The sequence below is a fragment of the Lynx rufus genome, unplaced genomic scaffold (assembly GCF_022079265.1).
Source record: "Lynx rufus isolate CCGP_SWC_20201006 ecotype Redwood Valley unplaced genomic scaffold, mLynRuf1.p SCAF_2, whole genome shotgun sequence".
Taxonomy (NCBI): Eukaryota; Metazoa; Chordata; class Mammalia; order Carnivora; family Felidae; genus Lynx; species Lynx rufus.
In genome coordinates this window covers 202,474,009-202,498,598 of record NW_025814834.1, presented here as the reverse complement: position 1 = coordinate 202,498,598, position 24,590 = coordinate 202,474,009, and the positions used below count along the sequence as shown (strand labels likewise).

At 48.9% G+C, this 24,590-nt stretch overlaps 2 protein-coding genes across 7 annotated transcripts in view; both read left to right on the top strand.

The window, feature by feature from the left end:
• ARID1A (AT-rich interaction domain 1A) overlaps window positions 1–6,596 on the top strand; it is a 70,876-nt gene extending 64,280 nt beyond the window's left edge. For both annotated transcript variants that reach the window (XM_047085822.1, XM_047085821.1), the window contains exons 18-20: window positions 311–1,202; window positions 1,549–1,679; window positions 3,505–6,596. In XM_047085822.1, coding sequence (XP_046941778.1) covers window positions 311–1,202; window positions 1,549–1,679; window positions 3,505–5,235 — 2,754 coding nt within the window. In that variant the 3' untranslated portion in view covers window positions 5,236–6,596. The remainder of the gene's footprint in view (window positions 1–310; window positions 1,203–1,548; window positions 1,680–3,504) is intronic.
• Window positions 6,597–12,706: 6,110 nt separating this feature from the next.
• PIGV (phosphatidylinositol glycan anchor biosynthesis class V) lies at window positions 12,707–22,709 on the top strand. 5 transcript variants are annotated; one of them, XM_047084455.1, is made up of 5 exons: window positions 12,707–13,304; window positions 14,308–14,402; window positions 16,197–16,331; window positions 19,500–20,621; window positions 21,988–22,709. In XM_047084455.1, exons 3-5 carry the CDS (start codon window positions 16,254–16,256, stop codon window positions 22,267–22,269), a joined length of 1,482 nt encoding a protein of 493 aa, XP_046940411.1. In that variant the 5' UTR covers window positions 12,707–13,304; window positions 14,308–14,402; window positions 16,197–16,253; the 3' UTR covers window positions 22,270–22,709. The 5 variants fall into 5 exon arrangements, with proteins under 5 accessions (XP_046940411.1, XP_046940412.1, XP_046940410.1 ...); XM_047084456.1 differs by lacking the exon at window positions 12,707–13,304 and adding an exon at window positions 13,311–13,588; XM_047084454.1 differs by lacking the exon at window positions 12,707–13,304 and adding an exon at window positions 13,311–13,621.
• Window positions 22,710–24,590: the final 1,881 nt, after the last annotated feature.

Genomic DNA, 24,590 nt, shown 5'->3' with positions numbered 1-24,590 from the left:
TAGTCCAGTCTCTCTAGTTCTCCACAAGGGCCAGATACAGGCCTTATTTTGATTTTTAGACTTATGTACATTTTTCTACGCAGAGCAAGGGAGAACCAGAGGGGAATAGGGAATGGTTCTTGATTTCAGAAACAACTTTAAAAGATCATTTGTAAAGGTGAATCCTTTGTTCGCTTGGAGACCGTGTCCTCTTCTAGAGGAGTGGAAGTAAGCCTGGCGAGTGTCTGGTGTAGCCATCTTGGCAGCTGCGTGTGGATCTTGGGTCCCTGAGTGCAGAATTTAACCTCCCCTCTGCTTGTCCCTGTCTTAGAATTACAAGCGGCCGATGGATGGCACGTACGGCCCTCCTGCCAAGCGGCACGAAGGGGAGATGTACAGCGTGCCGTACAGCACGGGGCAGGGGCAGCCCCAACAGCAGCAGTTGCCCCCAGCCCAGCCCCAGCCTGCCAGCCAGCAGCAAGCTGCCCAGCCTTCCCCTCAGCAAGATGTGTACAACCAGTATGGCAACACTTACCCCGCCACTGCCGCTGCTGCTACTGAGCGCCGACCAGCAGGCGGCCCCCAGAACCAGTTTCCATTCCAGTTTGGCCGAGACCGTGTCTCTGCACCCCCCGGCTCCAATGCCCAGCAGAACATGCCACCGCAAATGATGGGCGGCCCCATACAGGCATCGGCTGAGGTTACTCAGCAAGGCACCATGTGGCAAGGGCGTAATGACATGACCTACAATTACGCCAACAGGCAGAGCACTGGCTCTGCCCCCCAGGGCCCCGCCTATCATGGTGTGAACCGAACAGATGAAATGCTGCACACGGATCAGAGGGCCAACCATGAAGGCCCGTGGCCTTCCCATGGCACACGTCAGCCCCCATATGGTCCCTCTGCCCCCGTGCCCCCCATGACAAGGCCCCCTCCATCCAACTACCAGCCCCCGCCAAGCATGCAGAATCACATTCCTCAGGTATCCAGCCCCGCTCCCCTGCCCCGGCCAATGGAGAACCGCACCTCCCCTAGCAAGTCTCCATTCCTGCACTCTGGGATGAAGATGCAAAAGGCAGGTCCCCCAGTGCCTGCCTCGCACATAGCACCTGCCCCTGTGCAGCCACCCATGATTCGGCGGGACATCACCTTCCCACCTGGCTCTGTGGAAGCAACACAGCCTGTGTTGAAGCAGAGGAGGCGGCTCACGATGAAAGACATTGGTAAGGAGACCTCCCCGATCAGGTTGCTTTATCTCTTCTTAAAGTCTTGTCCATTTTTTTGTCTCCATCCCAACATTCTGGATGAGATAAAATCTGGTCCAGTGTTGTCTGAAATAGAGCCAAAGAACTTTGGATAAGGAAGACAGCTGGTATCAGGCTTTACTAAAAGCAAGCGCCATGCAGTGATGTCCTAAGGGAGCCTAGAAGCAGATGTGTGTCCTCTCCTAGATAGGAACTGCCTCCCGCCATGTGTTATCTTCAGAGTAGCCTGACTGATGGGCCAGCCCTGGGGGAGCATCCGGCCAACCTGGGCTTGGTAGATGGACGACATGGAGGTTTATTTCAGGAACCCCGGAGGCATGGCGGGTAATGATGTCCCTCAAGTCTGGGCTGCTGGCAGAGAGCACATGGGCATTAGACACCATTAACATCCTGCTGTATGACGACAACAGCATCATGACCTTCAACCTCAGTCAGGTGAGTACAGGCGCCTCGGAAAGATTGGAAGAATGGGAGGGCCTGAGATCTTCTTGAAGTAGACAGTGCTACGTGACACAGGGAATTAAGCCTTCCCCGGCCAACATGGTCTCCCCTCTCTCACTCACTCTCTGGTATCTTCCATGCCAGTGCTTTGATTCCATGCCAGTACTTTGCCACTGGCCATGGGCCCAGAACACTGGGAACAATAATAATTTGTGTAAGGTATCAGGATTGACTTCAAAGGGAATTGGGGAGAAACTTTTTGGAATCGGTAAGAAATGCAGATTCTGTTGGTGTGAGTGAGGACACCACCTTTTCAGACTACAAGAAAAACCTGTGGTCCTTATTAGTGAGCGTGACAGTTTCTTTTTTTCCCCTTCTTACTTCATCCACCATGAGTACAGGAGGTCTTTATCAATCCCATTTTCCTAAGGTATAGAAAGGGAAGTGGAAAGAAGTAGGCTTGGCGGGGGGCGAGGGGTGATGGTGGTATTTTAATTACGTTCTTGCAGAGAGATGGTTCTCCGGATCCTCTCTCCACAGGATGTGTGCACCTTGAGTTTTCCCACTAGCTGGGAAGAGTTTCTGCTGCACCATCCCAGTCTTTTTGATCATCCTTAGCACTTACCAACCCATCTATCAAGGAGCTGACTAGGGAGCATTGTTATTAATAGTTAACCATTTATTGTGCCGTCACCTTGTGCCAGATCCTTCATATTTTCTTTCATGTCAGCCTCACAACAGTCTTCCGAGGCACATGTGGCCTCTTAGAGATGAGTAAGTCGGTTGAGAGTCTTATCTTTGCCCAAGTTCACACAGCTATCATCAGGGTCTTTCTGATTCCAAAGCCTGACTTGATGTCCATTTTATAAGATTGCCTCCCCATGAGAAAGAAAAGGAACAGATACTGATTTCCATATGCCAGGCATTTGATATATTCCATTTAGTCCTCAGAACCACCATGTAAAGTTTAGGAATTTCCGTCATGTTCAGTGGAAAGATAGAAGAAGTACAGCTTAGAGAGTTTAAATCATATGGCTAGTTCCTAGAAAAGCCAGAATTCAAACCTAGGTCTTTCTAATTCTAAAGCCCTTATTTTTTCCATTTTGCTGTAGTCTTGCCAGAGATTTAATCTGACTAGCAATTAGGGTTTTCTTCTAGAGATAACTAGCCTGTTTCGGATCCAAGCTGGGATTTGGGTCTATCTAGCACCAGCTTGCACCAGTGTTTGGAGGACCGAAGACTCATCCCTTTCATTACGTTGCACGATTGATTCATGGAGGTCTAGCCTCCTGGAATGTTGGGGAGCTTGGAGAAGAGAGCAGGTGAACATCTGCCCACACTGCATCTCTTCTTCTCTCAGCTCGTGTTAGAGGGGTCACCCCACTGTACCTAGCCTCGGGCTACACTTGGCAGTGTGACGTAGGGTGTCGTAAGAGGGACGGTAACATTGACCAGTGGGTAGGAAACTAGGCCTGAGGAAGAAAAGCAGGGATTGGTAGGGAAAGAGGAGGCTGTGAGATGGTGAGGTGCAGGGCTGTCGGTCAGCACGTCTGTCCTGCTGGAAGCAGGCTTATGTGGAGGTAGGCTGAGCAGAAGGGAGAACTGTGTGCTGGGCATGGGAGAGACCCAACGACTTGCTCTGCGGAGAGCCTTTGGGAAAGGAGCAACTCTCATCTCTCCCAGGGATACAGATGTCTGACCTACAAGGAAAGCGGGGAGATCTGCTAGAAGACCTTGGGGGGGGCCTCTCAAGTCAAGGATCCTCTCGTTTAGCCCACTTCTCTCCCTTAATTTATCTCCTGTTCTTTTCCTCTTTTAGCTCCCAGGGTTGCTAGAGCTCCTTGTGGAATATTTCCGGCGTTGCCTCATCGAGATCTTTGGCATTTTAAAGGAGTATGAGGTGGGTGACCCAGGACAGAGAACACTACTGGACCCTGGGAGATTCAGCAAGGCGTCTAGTCCAGCCCCTATGGAGGGGGAGGAGGAGGAAGACCTTCTAGGTCCTAAACTAGAGGAGGAAGAAGAGGAGGAAGTAGTGGAAAATGATGAGGAGATGGCCTTTTCGAGCAAGGACAAGGCGGCCTCGGAGAGTAGTGAGGAGAAACTGGTTAGCAAGTTTGACAAGCTCCCGGTAAAGATCGTGCAGAAGAATGACCCGTTTGTGGTGGACTGCTCAGATAAGCTTGGGCGTGTGCAGGAGTTTGACAGTGGCCTGCTGCACTGGCGGATTGGTGGGGGGGACACCACTGAGCATATCCAGACCCACTTTGAGAGCAAGACGGAGCTGCTGCCTACCCGGCCTCATGTGCCCTGCCCACCAGTCACCCGGAAACACGTCACAGCGGCAGAGGGGACACCAGGGACAACAGAACAGGAGGGCCCCCCACCCGATGGCCCTCCAGAGAAACGGATCACAGCCACAATGGATGACATGTTGTCCACCCGGTCTAGCACGTTGAGCGAGGAGGGAGCTAAGAGTGCAGAGGCCACCAAGGAGAGCAGCAAGTTTCCATTTGGCATCAGCCCGGCACAGAGCCACCGGAACATCAAGATCCTAGAGGACGAGCCCCACAGTAAAGATGAGACCCCACTGTGTACCCTTCTGGACTGGCAGGATTCCCTCGCCAAGCGCTGCGTCTGTGTCTCCAACACCATCCGAAGCCTGTCGTTCGTGCCAGGCAATGACTTTGAGATGTCCAAACACCCGGGGCTGCTGCTGATCCTGGGCAAGCTGATCCTTCTGCACCACAAGCACCCAGAGCGGAAGCAGGCACCACTGACTTACGAGAAGGAGGAGGAGCAGGACCAAGGGGTGAGCTGCAACAAAGTGGAGTGGTGGTGGGACTGCTTGGAGATGCTCCGGGAAAACACCTTGGTCACACTCGCCAACATCTCGGGGCAGTTGGACCTCTCCCCATACCCTGAGAGCATTTGCCTGCCTGTCCTGGACGGACTCCTACACTGGGCAGTCTGCCCTTCCGCCGAAGCCCAGGACCCCTTCTCCACCCTGGGCCCCAACGCCGTCCTCTCCCCGCAGAGACTGGTCTTGGAAACCCTCAGCAAACTCAGCATCCAGGACAACAATGTGGACCTGATCCTGGCCACTCCCCCCTTCAGCCGCCTGGAGAAGTTGTATAGCACCATGGTGCGCTTCCTCAGTGACCGAAAGAACCCGGTGTGCCGGGAGATGGCCGTGGTACTGCTGGCCAATCTGGCGCAGGGCGACAGCCTGGCGGCCCGTGCCATCGCAGTGCAGAAGGGCAGCATCGGCAACCTCCTGGGCTTCCTGGAGGACAGCCTCGCCGCCACACAGTTCCAGCAGAGCCAGGCCAGCCTGCTCCACATGCAGAACCCGCCCTTCGAGCCAACTAGCGTGGACATGATGCGGCGGGCTGCCCGCGCGCTGCTGGCCCTGGCCAAGGTGGACGAGAACCACTCGGAGTTCACGCTGTACGAGTCGCGGCTGTTGGACATCTCGGTCTCACCGTTGATGAACTCGTTGGTTTCACAAGTCATTTGTGATGTACTGTTTTTGATTGGCCAGTCATGACAGCCGTGGGACACCTCCCTCCCTGTGTGTGTGTGCGTGTGTGGAGAACTTAGAAACTGACTGTTGCCCTTTATTTATGCAAAACCACCTCAGAATCCAGTTTACCCTGTGCTGTCCGGCTTCTCCCTTGGGTCAAAAGTCTCTCCTAGTTCTCTTTCCTCCTCCTCTCCCGCCCACCCCCCCCTCACCTGTCTGTTCCTTGTCCTCACCTCACTCCCCTCAGGACCCCACCCTGTTTGGAAAGACAAAGCTCTGCCTACATAGAAGACTTTTTTATTTTAACCAAAGTTACTGTCGTTTACAGTGAGTTTGGGGAAAAAAAATAAAATAAAATAAAAATGGCTTTCCCGGCCCTTGCATCGACGGGATGCCACATTTCATAACTGTTTTTAATGGTAAAAAAAAAAAAAAAGGAAAAAAATACAAAAAAAAAAAACCCTCTGAAGGACAAAAAAGGTGACTGCTGAACTGTGTGTGGTTTATTGTTGTACATTCACAATCTTGCGGGAGCCAAGAAGTTCGCAGTTGTGGACAGACTCTGTTCACTGGAGAGGCCTGTGCAGTAGAGTGTAGACCCTTTCATGTACTGTACTGTACACCCGATACTGTAAACATACTGTAATAATAATGTCTCACATGGAAACAAGAGAAAACGCTGGGTCAGCAGCAAGCTGTAGTTTTTAAAAATGTTTTTAGTTAAACGTTGAGGAGAAAAAAAAAAAAAAAAGGCTTTTCCCCCAAAGTATCATGTGTGAACCTACAACACCCTGACCTCTTTCTCTCCTCCTTGATTGTATGAATAACCCTGAGATCACCTCTTAGAACTGGTTTTAACCTTAGCTGCAGCGGCTGCGCTGCCACGTGTGTATATACATGACGTTGTACATTGCACATACCCTTGGATACCCACAGTTTGGTCCCCCTCCCAGCTACCCCTTTATAGTATGACGAGTTAACAAGTTGGTGACCTGCACAAAGCGAGACACAGCTATTTAATCTCTTGCCAGACATCGCCCCCCTCGGCGCGATGCTGTACAGGTCTCTGTAAAAAGTCCTTGCTGTCTCAGCAGCCAATCAACTTATAGTTTATTTTTTTCCGGGTTTTTTGTTTTGTTTTGTTTTCTTTCTAATCGAGGTGTGAAAAAGTTCTAGGTTCAGTTGAAGTTCCTGATGAAGAAACACAATTGAGATTTTTTCAGTGATAAAATCTGCATATTTGTATTTCAAACAATGTAGCTAAAACTTGATGTAAATTCCTCCTTTTTTCCTTTTTTGGCTTAATGAATATCATTTATTCAGTATGAAATCTTTATACTATATGTTCCACGTGTTAAGAATAAATGTACATTAAATCTTGGTAAGACGTTTGTGAGGCTTTTTACTGTTTTCCGACTATTTAAAAGCTTGACCTTTCGGGGGGTGGGGCATGGGGAGTTGCCGGTCTCGGTTTTTGTTTTTGTTTTTGTTTTTGTTTTTGTTTTTGTTTTTGTTTTTGGAAATCTCCTGTGGTGCGCTCTCTCTCCCCACTGAGTGGTAGCATCCTGGACACTGTCACTGTTGCATCACATCCTGCTTTACCTTCTACAGTGCAAGAAAGCGTCTGAGATGATTACACCTGCAAGAGGAAGTTTTAGATATAAAAAACACATTACCTTCTTGAAATGAAACGGGTGTAATAGCCAAAGAAATTGATGATGCTCTAGGAAAGAAAAAAAAAAAAACTTTCGGAAATAGTTGGCAAAGGGAGGATATCTGCTTTTCTAGAAAATCTTTAACAGTAAGACAATCATTTATCTTGAGGCAGCCTCCAACTTAACTTTATTTCTCCAGACTGGCACTCTCCTCTGTTACCAGATTTGAGCATTCAGCTGCTTCTTGACATCTCTGCTTGGAAGTTTAATTTGAACACCCCCCCAAGCTAAAATGCTCTGACTTCCCCCTAGAAGCCTGCTTCTCCCATAGTTTTCCCAATAAACAGCAACTCCATTCCTTGACAAAAAAAAAACCCCAAAAACCCAACTACTATCATTTCTACATCCAGTATGTTAGCACTCTCCAAAAAAGAACCCTCAGTCTAGCCATTATCACTGTAGTTCGAGACGCTATCCTATCTTTCTTGAATTCATGAACTACTCCCCAAACTGACCTTCTTGCTTCTGCTTTGCCTGGTTGAACCTATTCTTGACATAGTAACCAGAAATGCTCCCTTTAAAACCTAAGATCAAAAAAAAATCCTTCAGTGCGTCTCACTCAGTTATCTGGCTTGCTATTACCTCCCTGGGCCCCTTTTCTCTTCCCCGTTGCTCGCTCCACCACATAGCAATGTTTCCACCTCAGGGCTTTTGCACTTTACTGTTCCCTCTGTCCAGAATACTCTTTGACCAGATAACTACACGGCTGAAGTCCTTCTCTCCTTCAGGTCTTTGCTCAAATACTGTATCAGCGAATCCTTCCCTGGCTACCTTATTTAAAATAGCAATCTCTGCTCCCCTGCCTTATTTCCCTCTCTGCTTTACCTTACTTGGTAGCACTTGTTACCATCTGGCCTATTGTATGGTTGACCCTTGAACAGTGCGGAGGTTAGGGGCGCACCAACCCCCTGCCCAAGCAAAAAATACATGTGTAATTTTTTTTTTTAATTTTACACATGTTGCTTTTATTTTTTTCCTTTTTAAGTAATCTTGACCCACGGCGTGGGGCTTGAACTCATCACCCCAAGATCAAGAATTCCCATGCTCCACCAACTGAGCCAGCCGGCTAGGTGCCCCAGAAATAACACGTATAACTTTTGATCCCCCCCAAAACTTAACACTATTGGCCTACTTTTGATGGGAAAAGGCTTACTGATACACAAACAGTTGATTAACGCATATTTTGTATGTTACATGTATTATATACGGTGTTTCTACAATCAAGGTAGAGAGGGAAAATGTCAGGAAAATCGTAACAGAAAATACACTTAGAGTACTGCACCGTATCGAAAAATCTAAGTGGACCTGTGCAGTTCAAGCCCAGTGTTCAAGGGTCAACTGTATATTGTACTCCCCTGTCGTTTTCCACTAGAATGTAAGCTCTCTGAGGGCAGGGAGGTTATTTTGTTCACTGCTCCATCCCTGTCCTACAACAGCCTAGCCACTTAAGTAGTTGTTGAATGAAATTGTAGATGTTGGCCAGATGCAGTTACTTTTATGAGGCTAAATGTTGCAATATAGAGCTTCTCTGTTCATCTCCTTCTTTGGGGAAACATCGGAGAGATCAGAAGCAGTAACAGAGAAAATGCTATTGTTGTGGACACTTAGAAGTAAACTTGAAACCACAGTTTTCTAGTGAGTACCTACTTGGGTACCAGATGTAGTAGGTCAAATAACCTTACAAGGGAGGATTGAGGATTGTGCCTGTGAATCAGTATTCTGGTTCCCATTTTACAGTTGAAAATGGTTTGAGCTGGTTTGAGCTCACACACCAAGCAAGGTCCTGCTGACGAAGGCCCTCCTACCTGGGTCAGAGGACGACAAGGAGTAACCGAATCTAGCTTTGGAGCTCCGCAGGAAAGATCTTTGTTGTATTCAGCATGAAGTAAAAAGTGTCCCAAGAATATCAATCAAGTGTTCATCAGCCTAAGTGTGGTTGTTAATATTTGGGTCAGGGACAGGAATGAATAATCAGTGTTTTTCTCTATTGATTAAGGGGGAGGTAGAGACAATGGCGAACCTCCGTCAACCAGGATGCCTTCCTAGGACTCTCCTGGAAAAAAAAAAACTACATGGGAAACTTTTCATATCTATATTTTGGTGAGCAGTGTTGCTAATGGCTATATTTGCACCGGGCCTCTTCAACTTAATTTTCTAGTCTAGAAAGTGCATTTCTGGGCTGTGTGTGGAGCATTACCTAGGAGTTTGGTTTCCTGGGTTCCTTTCATCTACTCTCCTGCAATGCAGGGGGAGCCTAGCCTGGTCTCCAGTTTCTGACTGGAGTTACCACAGGCTGAGAGAACTGCTAGCCACTGAGCTGTGAGTAATTTGCTTTTGAGAAGTAAATAGAACCTCGCCAGTAGAGAACCCAGGGGTGTGGCCAGTAGTTCTTTTCCCAGGCTCCTCCCTCCCCACCCCCCAAATGACCTTAACCTTCTTTCATAGCTGGAGAGCAGCCAAGTCTGGCCTAAACAATACTCTCAACCTCATTGGCTCTTTTGCCTTGCAGCCACTGCCACCCCCAAGTGGCTAAGGCCCTTCCCACTAGGCCTCTCAGTGGGGTCAAGGTTTTCTAACTACTGAAAGGCAAACACCGAAAGAAGGGTGAAAAATATTTAGTGTCATGACCTTTAAAGGGTCAGTGTCTGGTGGCTCCTGCAATTGAGAGGCAGGGTGGGGACTTTGTCCTACGGTGGATGGACATCTTCAAATGATACAACAGAGGCCAAAAGGATGCTGCTTTTGGTAAATGTCCAAAACCTGGCTGGTGCCACCCCAGATCTCAGGATGGATGTAAATGTCACCGGGCACCCTTGGAAACTGCCAGTGGATACCCTCAGGGGAAAGAAGTGGCATAAAGTTCTCGTAAGGCACAGATGCCTGCCTGTCATCACAGGCATTAGACCTGCCTGCTAACAGTTGGCGGTGACTGAATCAGAAGCCAGTGTGGTCACTTTTATCCCATAATGGCGTGGCCTCAAAGCCAAGATCAGGGTCACCTACTCCCATCATTCCCATAGGACTGGGGCCATGGAAAGTTTAGTGTCTCGGGTGCCTGGGTCGCTCAGTCAGTTAAGCATCTGGTTCTTGACTTCGGCTCAGCTCTTGATCTCACAGTTCGTGAGTTCGAGCCCCCCCCATCCGGCTCTGTGCTGACAATGAGGAGCCTGCTTGGGATTCTCCTTCTCCCTTGCTCTCTGCCCCTCCCCCGCCCGTTCTCTTTCTCTCTCAAAATAAATAAACAAACAAAAAAAAAAAGGAAAGTTTAGTGTCTGAAACGGAATTACTGAGAATAGATACACTGCTCGGTCTGGGGCTTGGATATGGTGCAGGAGCAAGGCAAGGCAGCTACAGAAAGAAATGAGTCGTCAGGTTGCTCAGCATGGTGAGTGCTCCATGAGAACTACCAACCTTCCTTCCTCACACCTCCAGTGGGAACATCACTCTTTCCCCCTTTTTGTTCAGGGAATTACAACAGCCCATCTTTATCGAGCCCTTTGTGCCAAGCACTATAGAAACCATGAGGTAGATATTACCACCATCTCCACGAGGACGAGGACTGTGTCTGTCTTGCTCTGTGTTACATTCTCATCCCCTGTCACACAGTAGGCAGTCCCATTTTGTTGACTAAATCAAAGAGGTAATATGGGAATTTACTAGAGGAAAGAGGAGATAGGAGCCGTTAAGCCATGGTATGCCCGATGCAGGATTCTTGGCATAGCCTGTAAAGATTCGTAGTTGTGTGGAACAAAAGGAAGAGAGGGAAAGAGGTAAACCTGAAAAAGACTAAAATAGTGTGGAGTGACAGAAAACCAGCTTCAGAGGCCAGAGATCCGAATTCAAGTCCCACCTTCACCACCAGCTATGTAACTTCAGGCGAGTAACTCCTCTTTTTCTGAGCCTTAGTTCCCATATCCATAAACAACTGGTGTCAGGTTAAGCTGATTCATAAACCAGATCTTTACTGAGTATATACGATGCGCAAAGCACTGTTCTAAGTGCTGGTAACACTTTGGTGAACGAGGCCTGTGCTGTCATAGAGCTTCTATTTCATAAGAAGGAAACAGACAATGAAAGGAGGAAAGTTCCTAAGACAATCAGGTGATGATAGGTGCTATGAAAATAACAGAACAGGGTGATGGGATAGTACAGGGTGCTGGCTGTGGCCAGGTAGTGGCAGAAAGCCCCTCTGACAAAGCCACCTTTCAGCTGAGACCTGAAGGTAGTGGGCTGGCTAGAGGGTGGTCTGGCAGTGAGGCATTTCAAGCAGGGGAAGCAGCAAGAGCAGAGCCAGGCAAGTCGAAGAAACAGAAATGCCGTAACCCTCTTACCTTCTAGGATTCTAGAAATAGTGACGCATTGCTTGTATTGTTTAGGTCAGGGGTTTGTATTATGAAATCATTTGTTGGTGGTATGGGACATTTGCTTCTTAATGGAAGTGGATGGGTGGCATAGAGCCTTTGTGGAGCCCTTGGATACGTCTCTGTCTCCCTGGCTCTCCCACAGGGCTGGTTGCTCGGCTGGCTCCCTGTGTAGATGCAGACTCCATTTTAGCTGCAGACTCTAAACGCAGACTGGAGAGAGCTGCCTCCTCAACTACTTACCCACGGCCTTGGAGGCCCAGAACCCCCTCCCATCCCACCTAGTCTTCTTCCATTCTGACAAGCCAGGGCTTTGAGAGCACAAGGTTCAGCTTTCTTGTTTTCCTGTCAGAGCAGAAGCCAGAAAATGAAACAGGAAACAGAGCGGAAGAGGAGGGGGGTGGGCAGCAGAGAAAGGAAGGAAGGAGAAATTGCTGGAAAGTAGAGCTGAAGGTCTGGACAAAGTTCTACCTCTAACGGGTGACAGTTGAGCTGTTAGAAAACATTCTGACTTGTCACAAGAGACCCCTGTCCTTTTTACAAATAGATTTTTGAGAGAATTTGGTGTGGATAGAGGGAACCTTAGGAATGCTGGTCTTTCTCCCTTGTGAATTCACAAAGCAAGTACGGTACACTGCTCAGTTTTGTCTCTGCAAACTGAGTGCTGCTGGGAGCCTCATGGACTTCTAGAGATTCAAGCCACAACCTCAGGCCCCAGTCACGAGTGTGCACCACAGCTTGGCCGATTCACTCAGGGGCGTCTGAAGCTGAGGACAAGTGTCCCTGAAAAAAAACGGGGGGGGGGGAGTCCTCTCCATTTGTTTCCCTTCTCCAACACAGGACTAAAATGTGATTTCTACCCGATCCACCTTACACACAACAGTACCCTAGGGCAGCTTAGGTCTCAGAGCCTGAAATGAGGGAGAACCAAAAGCTACAGTCCCTGGCCCCCACAGAACTGATGGAGGCTAGTTTTCTCTGCCTGGAGAGATAGCAACCATCCCTTTGTTCCCACCCACGTTAATAGCTGTGGCAGAAGATAAAACCCCTCCCTCAGCCGGGGCTGTGGCCAGAGGCTAACCCAGACCCTCGCTCCGTTCTGGAGGGCCGATAACTGAAACCACAGAAGGCTTTGGAATCCTGAGAAACAAGAAATCCACCAACGGAGAAGGATTTATTATCTATTTCCTTTAAGGAGGGTGCAAAGTTGTTCTAACAGTTTCCGTTACAGGGGTGCCCACCGGCCGCTCCTCCCTAACAGACGGTTTTGTTGAGTTAGCTTCTTTTTCTTCTTCTTTTTGGCCTCACTTCCTACGAGAGCAACTGCCCGAATGAGGAAGAAGAGTGGGGGGGGGAGGGGCGGGGCGCATTCTCTTAAGTTTCCTTCATAATCCTCGTTAGCCACCTGAGGAGGTGGGGTTGAGGATCGAAGTAGGACACGAGGTGCCCGGGAGCTGAAGGGGAAAAGCAGGGGGATCCCCCACTTTCCTCACACCCAGGACGCAGAATGCCACTGCTGGCCACAGAAACCCCAAGGCGTTTCTTTCTATTCAGGGAACATCTATTGTGTGCCGGGCCCTGTGCTGAGCTGGGGTGGCCTGACAGCAGGGAAAGTGCGGCTCTCTCCGGCTTCTGCGAAGAGGTCGCGGGGCGGCCCGAAACTCCGAGAGCCTCAGCACACACACATCGGGAACTCAGTGGATGTTTGCGGGATGCAACCCGGGCGAGAGCGCCGACTCTGACACACGGCGGACTAACGGAAGGAGAGGGAGGGGGCCTGAGGCGCGTAAAGCGCCAGGGGGAACTCTTCAGGTGTCACCAAGGCGGGAAGGTGCCAAGGCCGAGGGGCGCGGACGCTTGGGTCCACGCCGTCCCCGCCCCGCGCGCCCGGAGTCAACATGGCCGCCGCGGAAGGGGGCGGGGCAACACCGAGTCCGGGCAGGAGGGGGGCGGGGTCGCCTCGGCGGAGCCAGTGCGCAAGCGCGGAATGCTCGGGGCCCCGGATGGAGGAGCCGAGGTTCGGGCCCCGCCTGGGAGGTCGAGACGGGCCGGCGTTCTGGACCAGGCGCCAGTTCGGGAGCCTTGGAGTTCTCGGGGGAGGGAAGCCGTCAAACGGAGGCCGAGGGAAATGAGGCGGAGGCCGCCGAGAAGCGGGGAGCCCCGCCCCTCCGCCATAGCGGCTTCCCGGTGCCGCCTCTTCCTTTACAGCCTCCCGCCCTAGCCTGCCTTCCGGCCTTAGGCCGGGCCCCGCCGGCCCCCTCGGGAGTAGTCCCTGAGCCGTGGCTCCTTTTGGGAGAAGAGGTGCCCACTGTCCATTTAGGACTATGTCCGAGAGTAAGGGTTAGAATGGGCTTCCGACCCGGCTGGGCTGGCAGAAGGCGGCCCCTGGCTCGCGACAGCCAGCGAGGCCTCTGGCCCCAAGGACCCTGAGTCACGGAAACTTCCTCACTCCACTGAGGATGCTCCAAGGGAGCATCCAAGGGTCCAGGGCTCCGATTCAGGCTCCCCCAGAGTCTCAGATAGGGCCCTCCCTTGCCCTGAGCATACCCAGTAGGAGCATGCGCTGTCTTTGGACAAGTATTGGGCTAGGACTTGGGAGACCTGGGTTGTTTCCCTGGCTGTGAAAGAGCGCATCCCCTTTGGCCCGGGTGAAGGCTGGTCGGAAGACCATGAAGTTCCAGAAGGAAAAAAAATGACATTCTCTTTAAATATAGCCTAAGGTGTGTCACTTGACCCCAATGAGCCTCAGTTTCCACATCCATAAAATGGCGATGGTAACCATACTGGCCTCACAGGGTCTAATGAGATCTCTGATGTAAAAACCAAGGAGATTTTTATTATTCACCACTATGGGCATATTTATCTCCCGGGAAGATAGAGTAAAACTAGTTGCCCTGTAAATGTCCTGCCAATTCAAGAGTCCGATTCCGTCAAGGGGTTGTTGGGAAGTGAGGTCTGCAACTAGCCAAGAGGGACAACTCACTGGCTTTATTTTGTTTTTTACTTGGTTTACCTGTAAGCTAAGAGTAGGTTACAAGTCTCCGGTGGTCGCTGGGGCTAGAGCTTGACTCTGGAGAGAGGAAAGGAAGAATGGAAGCCTGGTGAAGAGGCAGAGGTGGGTTAACTGCTTTTCTGTCCCCAACTTTTTCTTCTGCATGTGAGTGGGAAGAGAAGGAAGGGAAAAAGTGAATTCGCTCTAGGATAAAGAATCAGCCGCCGTGTGAAGTTGGCTGTACTTGTTTCTACAATTCCTCTCAATTCAGCGAGTCAGATGCTGGAAATGTTGGGTAGATTCATAAACTACCGCGGCTCTTTGGTTTTTTTCAAAAGCTTGCCTTTGAACTGAATCTTGATGAGCAAACCGGTGTGGCGTTAACGGCCCCTCCCTTCCTTCGGGCCTCCTGGTGATGGAGTGAGCAGCAGGCGCCCCCTTCTGCTGAGGAAAGTGTACTGTCAGCCTTGGCCAACCTTGCTCCCTTTCTGGAGGAATTGTATTTTCCTGTGGTTTCTGTGACTTAGGTCTTGATCTTACCGTGAGATATGGTGGGAGGAATACTTAAAGCAGTGATTTTATATCCCGAGCCAATGAACTGGTGATGCCATATCTTGTTCTTGCCACTTCCACTCAATGGGAACACAGGCTTGAAATGCCTGTTTATAATGCCAGGCCCTGGGGGTATAGTTGGGAGCAAAACAAAGCCCCCGCCCTCACAAGCAACTTAAATAAGCAACAGCAGTAAGGACGACAAGGCAGAGTATAATGAGAGCATATCAAATAGTCTAGTGAGCATCAGAGAAGAATTCCAGAAATAGGTGACACCTAAAGATGTGATAGGTATTGGCCAGATAAGAAAGAACACTCTTCCAGCCCTCTCCATTAATTTCTAAGTTTTAATATTTTTTCTGTTAGGGATAGTGCACCCCAAATCAGTGAGCTGCCTCTGGTGCTCTTGCCCCCACTTCTGATTTCCCAGACTGGTGTTTGAATGTTCTGTAGGAGCCTTTGCTACTTCCTTCAGCCCAAGGAACTGTTTAAGACCAAAAAAAAAAAAAAAAAAAAGAAAGAAAGAAAAAGAAAAGAAAAAAAGCCTTAAAGTTCATTCCTTGCCTCAGAATGGCTTTGCAATTGTTTATACATTGCTGCCATTCCAACAAAGAGATGGGGAAATAAGAGTTTTCTCCATCCCTAGTAGTCGACTCTGTCTTCCCCCTAAGTTTGTTTTAGCAATGTGAGCTGGCTGAAGTCCTGCTGAGTGGTGGTTTTCTTTTCCTTCTCCACTTAATTTAACAGACCAGCTGAACACACATCAGAGAGCTAGGCTAGAGTGTGTAGTCATTATGGTCTTCCAGTTCAGTTCTATGCCCCACTTTTGGGACTCTGGTTTGGGATCTAGTTTATTATTCTGGGCAGGAGGAAAAGGGCACACACCAAATAATAGCAACCACAACATGGGTTTGCTAGTACTTTTTCACACTTTCGTCCATTTCACCATCATGACAATTTTGTGAGAGAAAATAGTCTGGGGAAAAAAAATAGTCTGATCCCATTTTATACGTAAAGAACTGAGGCTCACAAGGACTAAATGAGACCTTGTGAGCGACAGAGTCAGGACTTGAACCCAGGTCTTTAGTTCCTACATAGAGGCACTCAACAGTCTTTTAAAGGTTTTCTGCGAGCTTAGCTGCCAACCTCATGCCAATCTTCATGTAGAACTTTCCTGACAATACAGTGCTTCAGGGTGATACCAAGTGGGTCCCATCTGCCTTCAAGATGCTTTTCCCTCATCTGGGCCGTTAGGTGGTTGAGTTTGCCATGTAATGCCAAAGGGGGAGTCTCCTGTGAAGAATGCTTTCAAGAATTTACTGTCGGCCCACATGTAATGTTTTCTCCTTGGGTTTTGGAGTTTAGAAGCCCGAGGGAGCTCAGTCCTGGCAGCAACACCCCTGAATTCCCGGTGGTGAGAGGATGTGGCCCATGGATCCATCCAGGAAAGAGGTGCTGAGGTTTGCAGTCAGCTGCCGTGTCCTGACTCTGGTGCTGCAGGTCAGTCTCTGATCTTTTGTCCTGAACATGCTGGGCTAGGCACTAAGAATTGTCCCCGTATTCTTTCTGCCTCCCAGGTGTACCCTTCCATGTGGTTAGAACCATAGACACCTATACCTGATAACTGAGAAGTGGTCGGGACTCTTAGAAATGGTCTTTTTAAAAATATTTTATTGACTTTTTAAAGTAAACTTCATGCTCAGTGTGGGTCTCAAACTCACAACCCCAAGAACAAGAGTTGCATGTTTTACTGACTGAGCCAGCCAGGTCCCCCAGAAATGATCTTTTAATCCCTTGTTTTACACATGAAGCAGCAGAGGCCCAGAAAGGTTAAATGGCTTCCCTAAAGACACACAGCAAGTTAGAGAAGGGCCAGAGTCAGACCCCAGGGTTCCTAACTCCAGAGGTAGTGGGCTTTCTAACAGACCATGAAGTTCTGTAATGAGAGATGCCATTAGGGCATGACAGCACAAGGCATTGCCCTAGAGTCCCCTTAGCAGGAGACTGAGCACTGTGTCAGTCAGTTGAGTGCACGATCCTGAGACACTCTGTGTATACTCGGTTAGTCAGCAATGTCCCAACTCTTCCCCTGGTATCGCCCCTTGCTGCCTTACCCACCACAACCCTCAGAATGCATTTGCACTTTTACAATTCCCTTTCCCCTCTGAGGCTGGCCTTGATACATATTTTAATCAAATTTCACACATATGTGAATTCTATCTGGTGCCTAGCACGGTGCTCAGTGCTTAGTATGTTCTCACTGTGTGTTGTTGAATGGATGTCAACAACCTAGTGATGTTATATTAGCATAATTATGTGTGCTTTTTTTCACAAATGGCACTTCCTCAGGCTCATAGCTGGTTCCTTTCTGGAAACCTCCTTTCTCCCTTCCCACACAATGAGGCATAGCAGCCTCTGCTGGGCCCCAGGTTTAGTTAAAAGTAGCTTCAACTTGGAGACTAGGGCCATTTTCTGTGACTATCTCTCCTGTCCCATTTGTTTTCACTGTTGAAAGTGGCCTGATAAAGAAACTGGCCAAAAAGAGAGAGCCTTAAAAATGGGGTCATATGGGGAAAATGACTCAGTGATGGCTTTGAACAGCATCAGATGAGTGACTGGCAGGACTGTGAACTGGCATCTGGGATAGGGAACCAGGACTAATTCCGATGGTGATCTGGAAATGAGTATGTCTCCTCTTCTCTCACTCAGCCACCACAATTGTATGAAGTGCCTACTCTGTTCTGAGTACTGTGCTAGGTGATGAGTATGAAAAGTCTTGGCACTCTCTTTTCCTTTAAGTAACTGACAATCTAATGATGCAAAAAGACACTTGACAATAATGCTATTTCACCATCCCTCTCTCTCCCCCAGCCCCCTTCCAGCTTTAAAGCTCACGCCTCAGGTGATATCCCCAGTTACCCTTCATTGTTGCTGGCATCTCTGTTAATGACAACTCATTCCTCTTCATTCCTTGAAGATTTTAGCTCCTGACTCACCATTGCTCTTTCCAGAACTGTTGATTTCTTGGTGGTTTCAATATTAATACAGCTGATACAACTAACCACTATCTCCTATCTTTCCAGCTCACTCCCTCTAGTAACCCAGTTCTAACGGTTCTCCCACCCCCTCAGAACTTAAAATCCGTTGGTTCTACCACTGTTTCACTGTGCCTCATCCACCTTATGGCTTCCATGCCCCTTCTTAGCCAGCTAGATTCCATGGTCCACCAGGCATACACGCATAATTCGCTTGCTCCCTTCTCCCTGGCTTACAACACAAAAGCCCAGTCACAGCTCAGTTTCATTCTCTGTCTACTGGTGCCTCTGCCCAGAGAACACACAACTGTATTGACTAGTCTCTTTCTCTGCAAGATCACTGGCCCAAGTGAGTCTTTAGTGCTACCTGGCAATCTTAGTGTATTTCCCAGGCCCGTTCACCCTCCCATTCTCTCAAATTGTTCTGTACATCAGAATCCCCCTGGGGGAGCTTTAAAAAAAATGTCAATACCCAGGCTGTATCTCATACCAGTTCAATCATTAACCCTGGGGATAGGACCCAGACATTCAGACCTCAGTAGTTTTTAATTTCCTGGGGTGATTCCAGTGCACAGCCTATTTTGAGAACTAGAGTCAGAGATGACTTATTTTACACGTTTTCCTCTTTGTTCAAGTCCCTAACACCTTTTCCCCAGCTTGCTTCCCTGAGTGAAAACTCAGAAAAATAGATGCCATCAGAAATGGCCTTGTGAGTGCTCCCACCTCCTCCGTCACACGCTTGCATCTGCACCTCTGGGCCTTCACTGCTGAAGTGAGGCTGAACCCAGCTCTCCTTTCCAGGCCCGCCCCCCACCTCTACCAGTGTAGCAGTTCCTACCCCCTTCTGCCTGCTCCAGCCATTCTCCCCTCTCTCCTGCAAACCTGGTGGTTGCCTTTCCACTGGATTGTTCCCATTCACAAAGAAATACTTATCTCCCACATTGTCATTCACTACTACCCCACTTACAACCAAACTTATCCAAATAGTTGTCTGTTTGCCTCAGTCTGCCTTCTTCCCTTCTCTGCCAAACCCAGTCCATGAAGTCTGCTGTGTCCTCAACTCTACTGAAATAACTCTTGTCAAACTTACCAGTGACCTACACATTTCTAAATCCAGTGGTCACTTTTCAGTCCCCATCTTCCTGACCTCCCAGCAGCACTTAACAGAGTTGGTCACTCCCTTGCTTCACTTGGTTCTAAGACACCACTCTCTCCTGGTTTTCCTCGTACCTTACTGACTGTTCCTTCTTTATCTTCATTCTGGATCCTCATTGTCCTTCAAGCCCCAACCCTCTAAATGTTGACACATCCAGGGCCCAATCCTCCGATATCTCTTCTCTAGCCATACTTCCTCTCCAGGTGATCTCATTCAGTCTCATGCCTTTAAATACCTTCTGTGCACTTATGTTGCCTGAATTTACGTCTCCAGCCCTGACTGCCCTCCTTACCCTCAGACTCCTAGATCTCACTGCCTCGTTGACCTCTGCGCTGGAATGTCTTAACTCAAATTTAGCTAATCTAGAACCGAACTCCCGATTGTCCTCCAACAAGTCGGTTCTTCCTCATTTTATTAAACGGTAATTCTTCCCTTCCAGTTGCTCAACCGAAATCCTAGTTCTCCTTCATCCCACAGGCTCTCTTCAATGTCGTCATCCCAGATCACCGTGCAGAAGCCTTCTCTCCTCCTCGCCTCACCCCCTCGGGCTCTGTGGACCAACTTGTGGAAGGTCTTCTGGGTGGCCTGTCTCACTGGGATGCGGAACACTTCCTGTTCATTGCCGAGCACGGCTATCTGTATGAGCACAACTTTGCCTTCTTCCCTGGCTTCCCCCTGGCTCTCCTGGTGGGAGCTGAACTCCTGAGACCCCTGCGGGCATTACTGAACCTACGGAGTTGCCTGTTAATCTCAGTAGCATTGCTCAATTCTTTGTTCTCCGTCCTGGCTGCAGTCGCACTTCACGACCTGGGCTGTCTGGTTTTGCACTGTCCCCGCCAGGCCTTTTACGGAGCCCTGCTCTTCTGCCTCAGCCCAGCCAATGTCTTCCTGGTGGCTGGTTACTCAGAAGCTTTGTTTGCCCTCCTGACATTCAGCGCCATGGGGCAGCTGGAAAGGGGCCGAAGCTGGACTAGTGGACTCCTCTTTGCCCTTGCCACTGGTGTACGTTCCAATGGGCTGGTCAACATTGGCTTCCTCGTGTATTCTCAGTGCCAAAGCTTTCTGTCTTCTCTCATGGTGCTGAATCCTCTGAGACAGCTCTTGAAGCTGATGGGCTCTGTGTTCCTCTCTGTGCTCATACTTGGCCTTCCCTTTGCCCTCTTTCAGTATTATGCCTATACTCAGTTCTGTCTGTCAGGCGCAGCCCACCCCATCCCTAAGCCCTTGCTGCAGTTAGCTGTTGACAAGGGCTACCGGATCGTGGAGGGAAATGAGCCACCTTGGTGCTCCTGGGAACTTCCCCTAATATATAGCTATATCCAGGATATCTACTGGAATGTTGGCTTTTTGAGATACTATGAGCTCAAGCAGGTGCCCAATTTCCTACTGGCTGCACCAGTGGCCCTCTTGGTTGCCTGGGCCACGTGGACATATGTGACCACCCACCCTTGGTTCTGCCTTACCCTTGGAATGCAAAGGAGCAAGAAGAGTAAGACCCTAGAAAAATCTGATTCTGGATTCCTCGGTCCTCGGGTGTTTGTGTACCTGGTCCACGCTGCAGCACTGTTGCTGTTTGGCAGTCTGTGCATGCATGTTCAGGTGAGGTGGGATAAGGGTGTGAGTTCCTGGCTGGGATAAGGGTGTGAATACAGGCAGGACCCCTTGGCCAGGGACAAGGAAGCCTGCTAGCTTCTCCCATTTGAGAAACCTGCACCTAATTTATTCATTCAACAACTATTTGTGGGCTTTCTTTGTCTAGATCCTGGGTCAGACCACTGAGGAATGGAACACAAGTGAGCTAAGGTTGCTGCCCTGGTGGGTCTCATGGTAGAAATGGGGAGACAGACACTTCCCAGATAAAATTCTAGTATAGCGGGATGGAAGAGGAGTTGCTGTTTTGAGATCAAGTATTGTGGAAGCACAGAGCAAAAAATGGACTGAAGGAGTTGAGGAGGGCATCATACTAAGGCTGGGTCCTAAAGAGTAAGAAGGAATGCGTTTAAGAAGCAGAGGAAAACTATTCTGGGCAGATGAAGGGTGTGTGCGGAGACTCGAGAGTTGTAGAAGGACCTGATGTGATGGTGATAAAGGAGTAAGTGCAGAGGAGAGCTCGGGACCTTCCCCTCCTGTAGGGTTAACACCCAGAGTGTCTGCTTGAGTGTTGTTGACTTGTTGAGGTGCTCTCCACTCTGGCAGATACTCCGACTTCAGAGGAGCTCCCTTGTGCCATGTTTGGGGTGGGGGTGGGGAGATAGGAATGGGAAGTGTTTGATACTTTCTATTTTTTTTTATTCCTGGCTGTGGCCCCATTTCCCACATAATCTCGAGGAAGTTGTTTTTCTCCGTGCCGGCCACTCCTTAGCAGTTTCTGCCTCTTGGAGGCGCACATTGGCTGTTTGTGAAGTTCTCTGGGCTGTGTGAAGAAGAGGCACAGGGGAAATAGAAAGTAGCATTCTGTGTTTGTAGCTGGATTAACTAGTAGAGTGCGTGCCAGCAAAGCTTAGAGTTTCCAGCTTAGATGAGGGAGGCCATGTGGAGACTTGGCTCTGAACTCCCCTAGAAGGGAAAATGTTGAACCGCAGGATTGCCTGCCCCTTTTCCCTCTGTTTTGCCATTCCCAGGGGATGAGGGAACCACTTCAGGTCCCCAAAGCCCACGTCACAGCCTAGTGTTTAGAGTCCAGGCCCTAGGCTAAAATTGGACCCCATAGAGTTTTTAGTATTGATTGGCCCATTACTGTAGTAATTAGCCTGTAGCTGTTTATTTGTAACATTGAGGTCCCCCGGCTGGTGTTACACACAGCTTTATCAGGCAGATCCTAAGTTCTGCTGTGTCTCTTTTCCAGTACAATACATTTCTAGTCATGGGGCTGTAGTTCACCTAGCAGCAGGGAAGTCCCAGGCTGGTCCGGTTTGAAGCATTGACAGTCCAATAAATGTCGGTTTTCCCTCTCTTACGATTTCAGGTTCTCACCAGATTTCTAGGTTCCTCCACTCCTATTGTGTACTGGTTTCCAGCTTACTTGCTTCAGGATCAAGAGCCACTGTTGAGATCCCTAGAGACTGCGCCTTGGAAGCCGCTTGCAGGGGCCTGCCCACCAGGACAAAAGGTCCCCAGGAATTCTATCATGGGACTTTTGTACAACTGGAAAACCTGTTCTCTAGTCACACGATGCATTCTGGGCTACTTCCTGTCTTACTGGCTCCTGGGACTACTCCTGCATTGCAACTTCCTGCCTTGGACGTGACCTGGAGTCTCAGGGGTCTGGAAGTACAGATACACACTGGGACTGGCTGCACTGCCCTGGGACCGTTGCTCCGTCCATTAGAACCCCTCCGTCTCTCTCTCTGAAGGCTGGTCAGGACTGGGAGAAGTGTGAGCCACTGGAGAACCCCTGCTGGTCCTGGCTGTGGCAAATTTTAGATTCGTAGCAGCTATTTTCTCTGTGAGTAAAGAAATCATACTCTAGGTCTAAAGTTACACTTGGATCTGTCCCCTCAACCAAGCATAGCAAAAATAGTTGCAAACTTACCACTGACCCACATGTAAATTTAAATGTAAATTGTTTAAATGTCTATTTCATCAAAGGCTCTAGCTGACAGGCTGGTAATAGTCCACACATGATGGCAGAGGCCTGAACAGTGTAGTGGCAGTAAGAAGTAAAGTAGGACCACCTTTTTAATGGGACATTGTTTCTGATTACTTTTTTCATGATTCGTTCGTTCATTTATTTATATGAAAACACTTGCAAAGATAGGCAAATTAAACAACTGTTGGTTATGCAGGCAATGAATTACCTTTTTTAAAATACTACAAATTTCTTAGGGAAAAAGTCATGGTAAAAAGAACATTGCACAAAGAAGCAGGAGACCTGGATTGTAGTCCTCTCAGTAAAACCCCACTTACCAGCTGTGTGACCTTGGGAGGGTTTTCACAGCCTTAGTCACCTCTTCTGAAACTGGGGGAAATAATATTATCCTATTGGGAGGGGAGAGGGGATGGGCCATATAATCTAGTAGGTCTCTTTCTGCTCTAGGATCTTAAGAGCTGCGTTAAGCCATGGAATCACCCCAGTCTAAACACTACATGTAGTGGCTCAAACATGTGCGTTTAGGAGAAAATATCCAATTCTCCTGCTTTCGGTACTTAGAAGGAACTCTCCCTTCTTGGGTGCAACTCTGAGGAGTAACTCAGGTGACCTTTCCTTTGAATGAGGGAAAGCAGCGACACCTGGCAAATGCGGCTCCCTGACCTGTGTAAGTAAATCTGTGCCGGGCAAGTAAATGGTCAAAGTGGTGACTGGTTTCCCTGCCCTGCCCAAGTGTCTGTGCTTGCTTGATTGGTAGACATGGGTCAGAGGAGCCAACCAGGCAGCATGAATTGAAAAATTGTGAGTAAGTACAGGGTTGAACGAAATGATATCTTTCTGGCTCCCATTTGGTTATGAGCCCATCACTGTACTGGTGGTAAGAGCATTGACCCCTCCTCAGCTATTTTTGCTCATTCTTTGAGCCAGGTAAGAGGCTCTGTATCGTCACCACTCGATCCCGGTTTGAGCTAAAAATTCCAACAAGCAGAAATTTCAAAATAGATGGGTAATCATAGCTTCTGGAGAGCACTGAGAATTGGAATTTTGACATGCTCCCTCTGACCATGACAGAAAGCTAAACTTGCCAGCTGAAGGGAAGCTCCTGGCTGAGCCCCAACACCCTCTGTTGGAGCTTCTAGTCAGCCTGGCCAATAAGCATTTCCCATCCATTGCCCCAGCTTTAGCACAGCTGAGAGCATTTGGTCCAGAGTCAAATGCTTCTGAAAATGTACACACAGATTGGGGCAGCCCTCTGCCTTCTGCCAAGACACCCGAGTGCCCTTCTTGGCAAAAGAGGATAACCCCTGCCCTAGTGTCCCTCCAGTTGGCAGAAACCATTCCCTCCTTCCTCACCAACAGCTGCAAATCCACCCCGTGTGCAGGAAGACTTGAGGTCCTATTTCAGCTCTGTACCGCAGAGGTAGGAGCACTAGATGCTTTGTTTTCATGGATTCTCCTCTTTACCTCTTTTTGGGGGGTGAACAGGACATGTTGCTTGCAGACACAAATTCTTTCAAGGACCAGAAACCCTACAAATGGAAATCCCACCTTCTCAACTAATACCGAGGAATCAAACTCTTGGTGTTCTGCAAAGGCCTTAATGGTTACATTTGATCATAGAGGAGACAACTGAGGACCCCAGCTAGGTGGACACACCTGGTATGTGACCTGGAGACGGGCACAGTTTTCTCTCTGACCTTGGAGGGATCTAGTTGCTATTTTCCAAGGATCTAAGGAATGGGCTGATTTTATGGCCAGCAGCTGTCCTTTTACCATCCTATTAACAGTCTTTAATAGTCTGGGAGAGGGACATGAAGGGCCCAAGGCAGGAAGCTTCCTGTTTACCCTAAGGTCTAACAATGCTGCAGCTGGGTTGGGCGTCTACAATTTCAGAGAAAAGTCATTTCCTTCTGAGACCCAGCTAAAACAGAAACCAGACGCTTCATACACCTAAGAAGTAGATGCTTTTTTGTTCTTTA

Bases quoted from the DNA above. Each gene is read 5' to 3' on its own strand.
- PIGV (XM_047084455.1), top strand. From the start codon at position 16,254: ATGTGGCCCATGGATCCATCCAGGAAAGAGGTGCTGAGGTTTGCAGTC. The intron at 16,332-19,499 runs GTCAGTCTCTGA...TTCATCCCACAG, and splicing joins TCCTGACTCTGGTGCTGCAG to GCTCTCTTCAATGTCGTCAT. The intron at 20,622-21,987 runs GTGAGGTGGGAT...TTACGATTTCAG, and splicing joins GTCTGTGCATGCATGTTCAG to GTTCTCACCAGATTTCTAGG.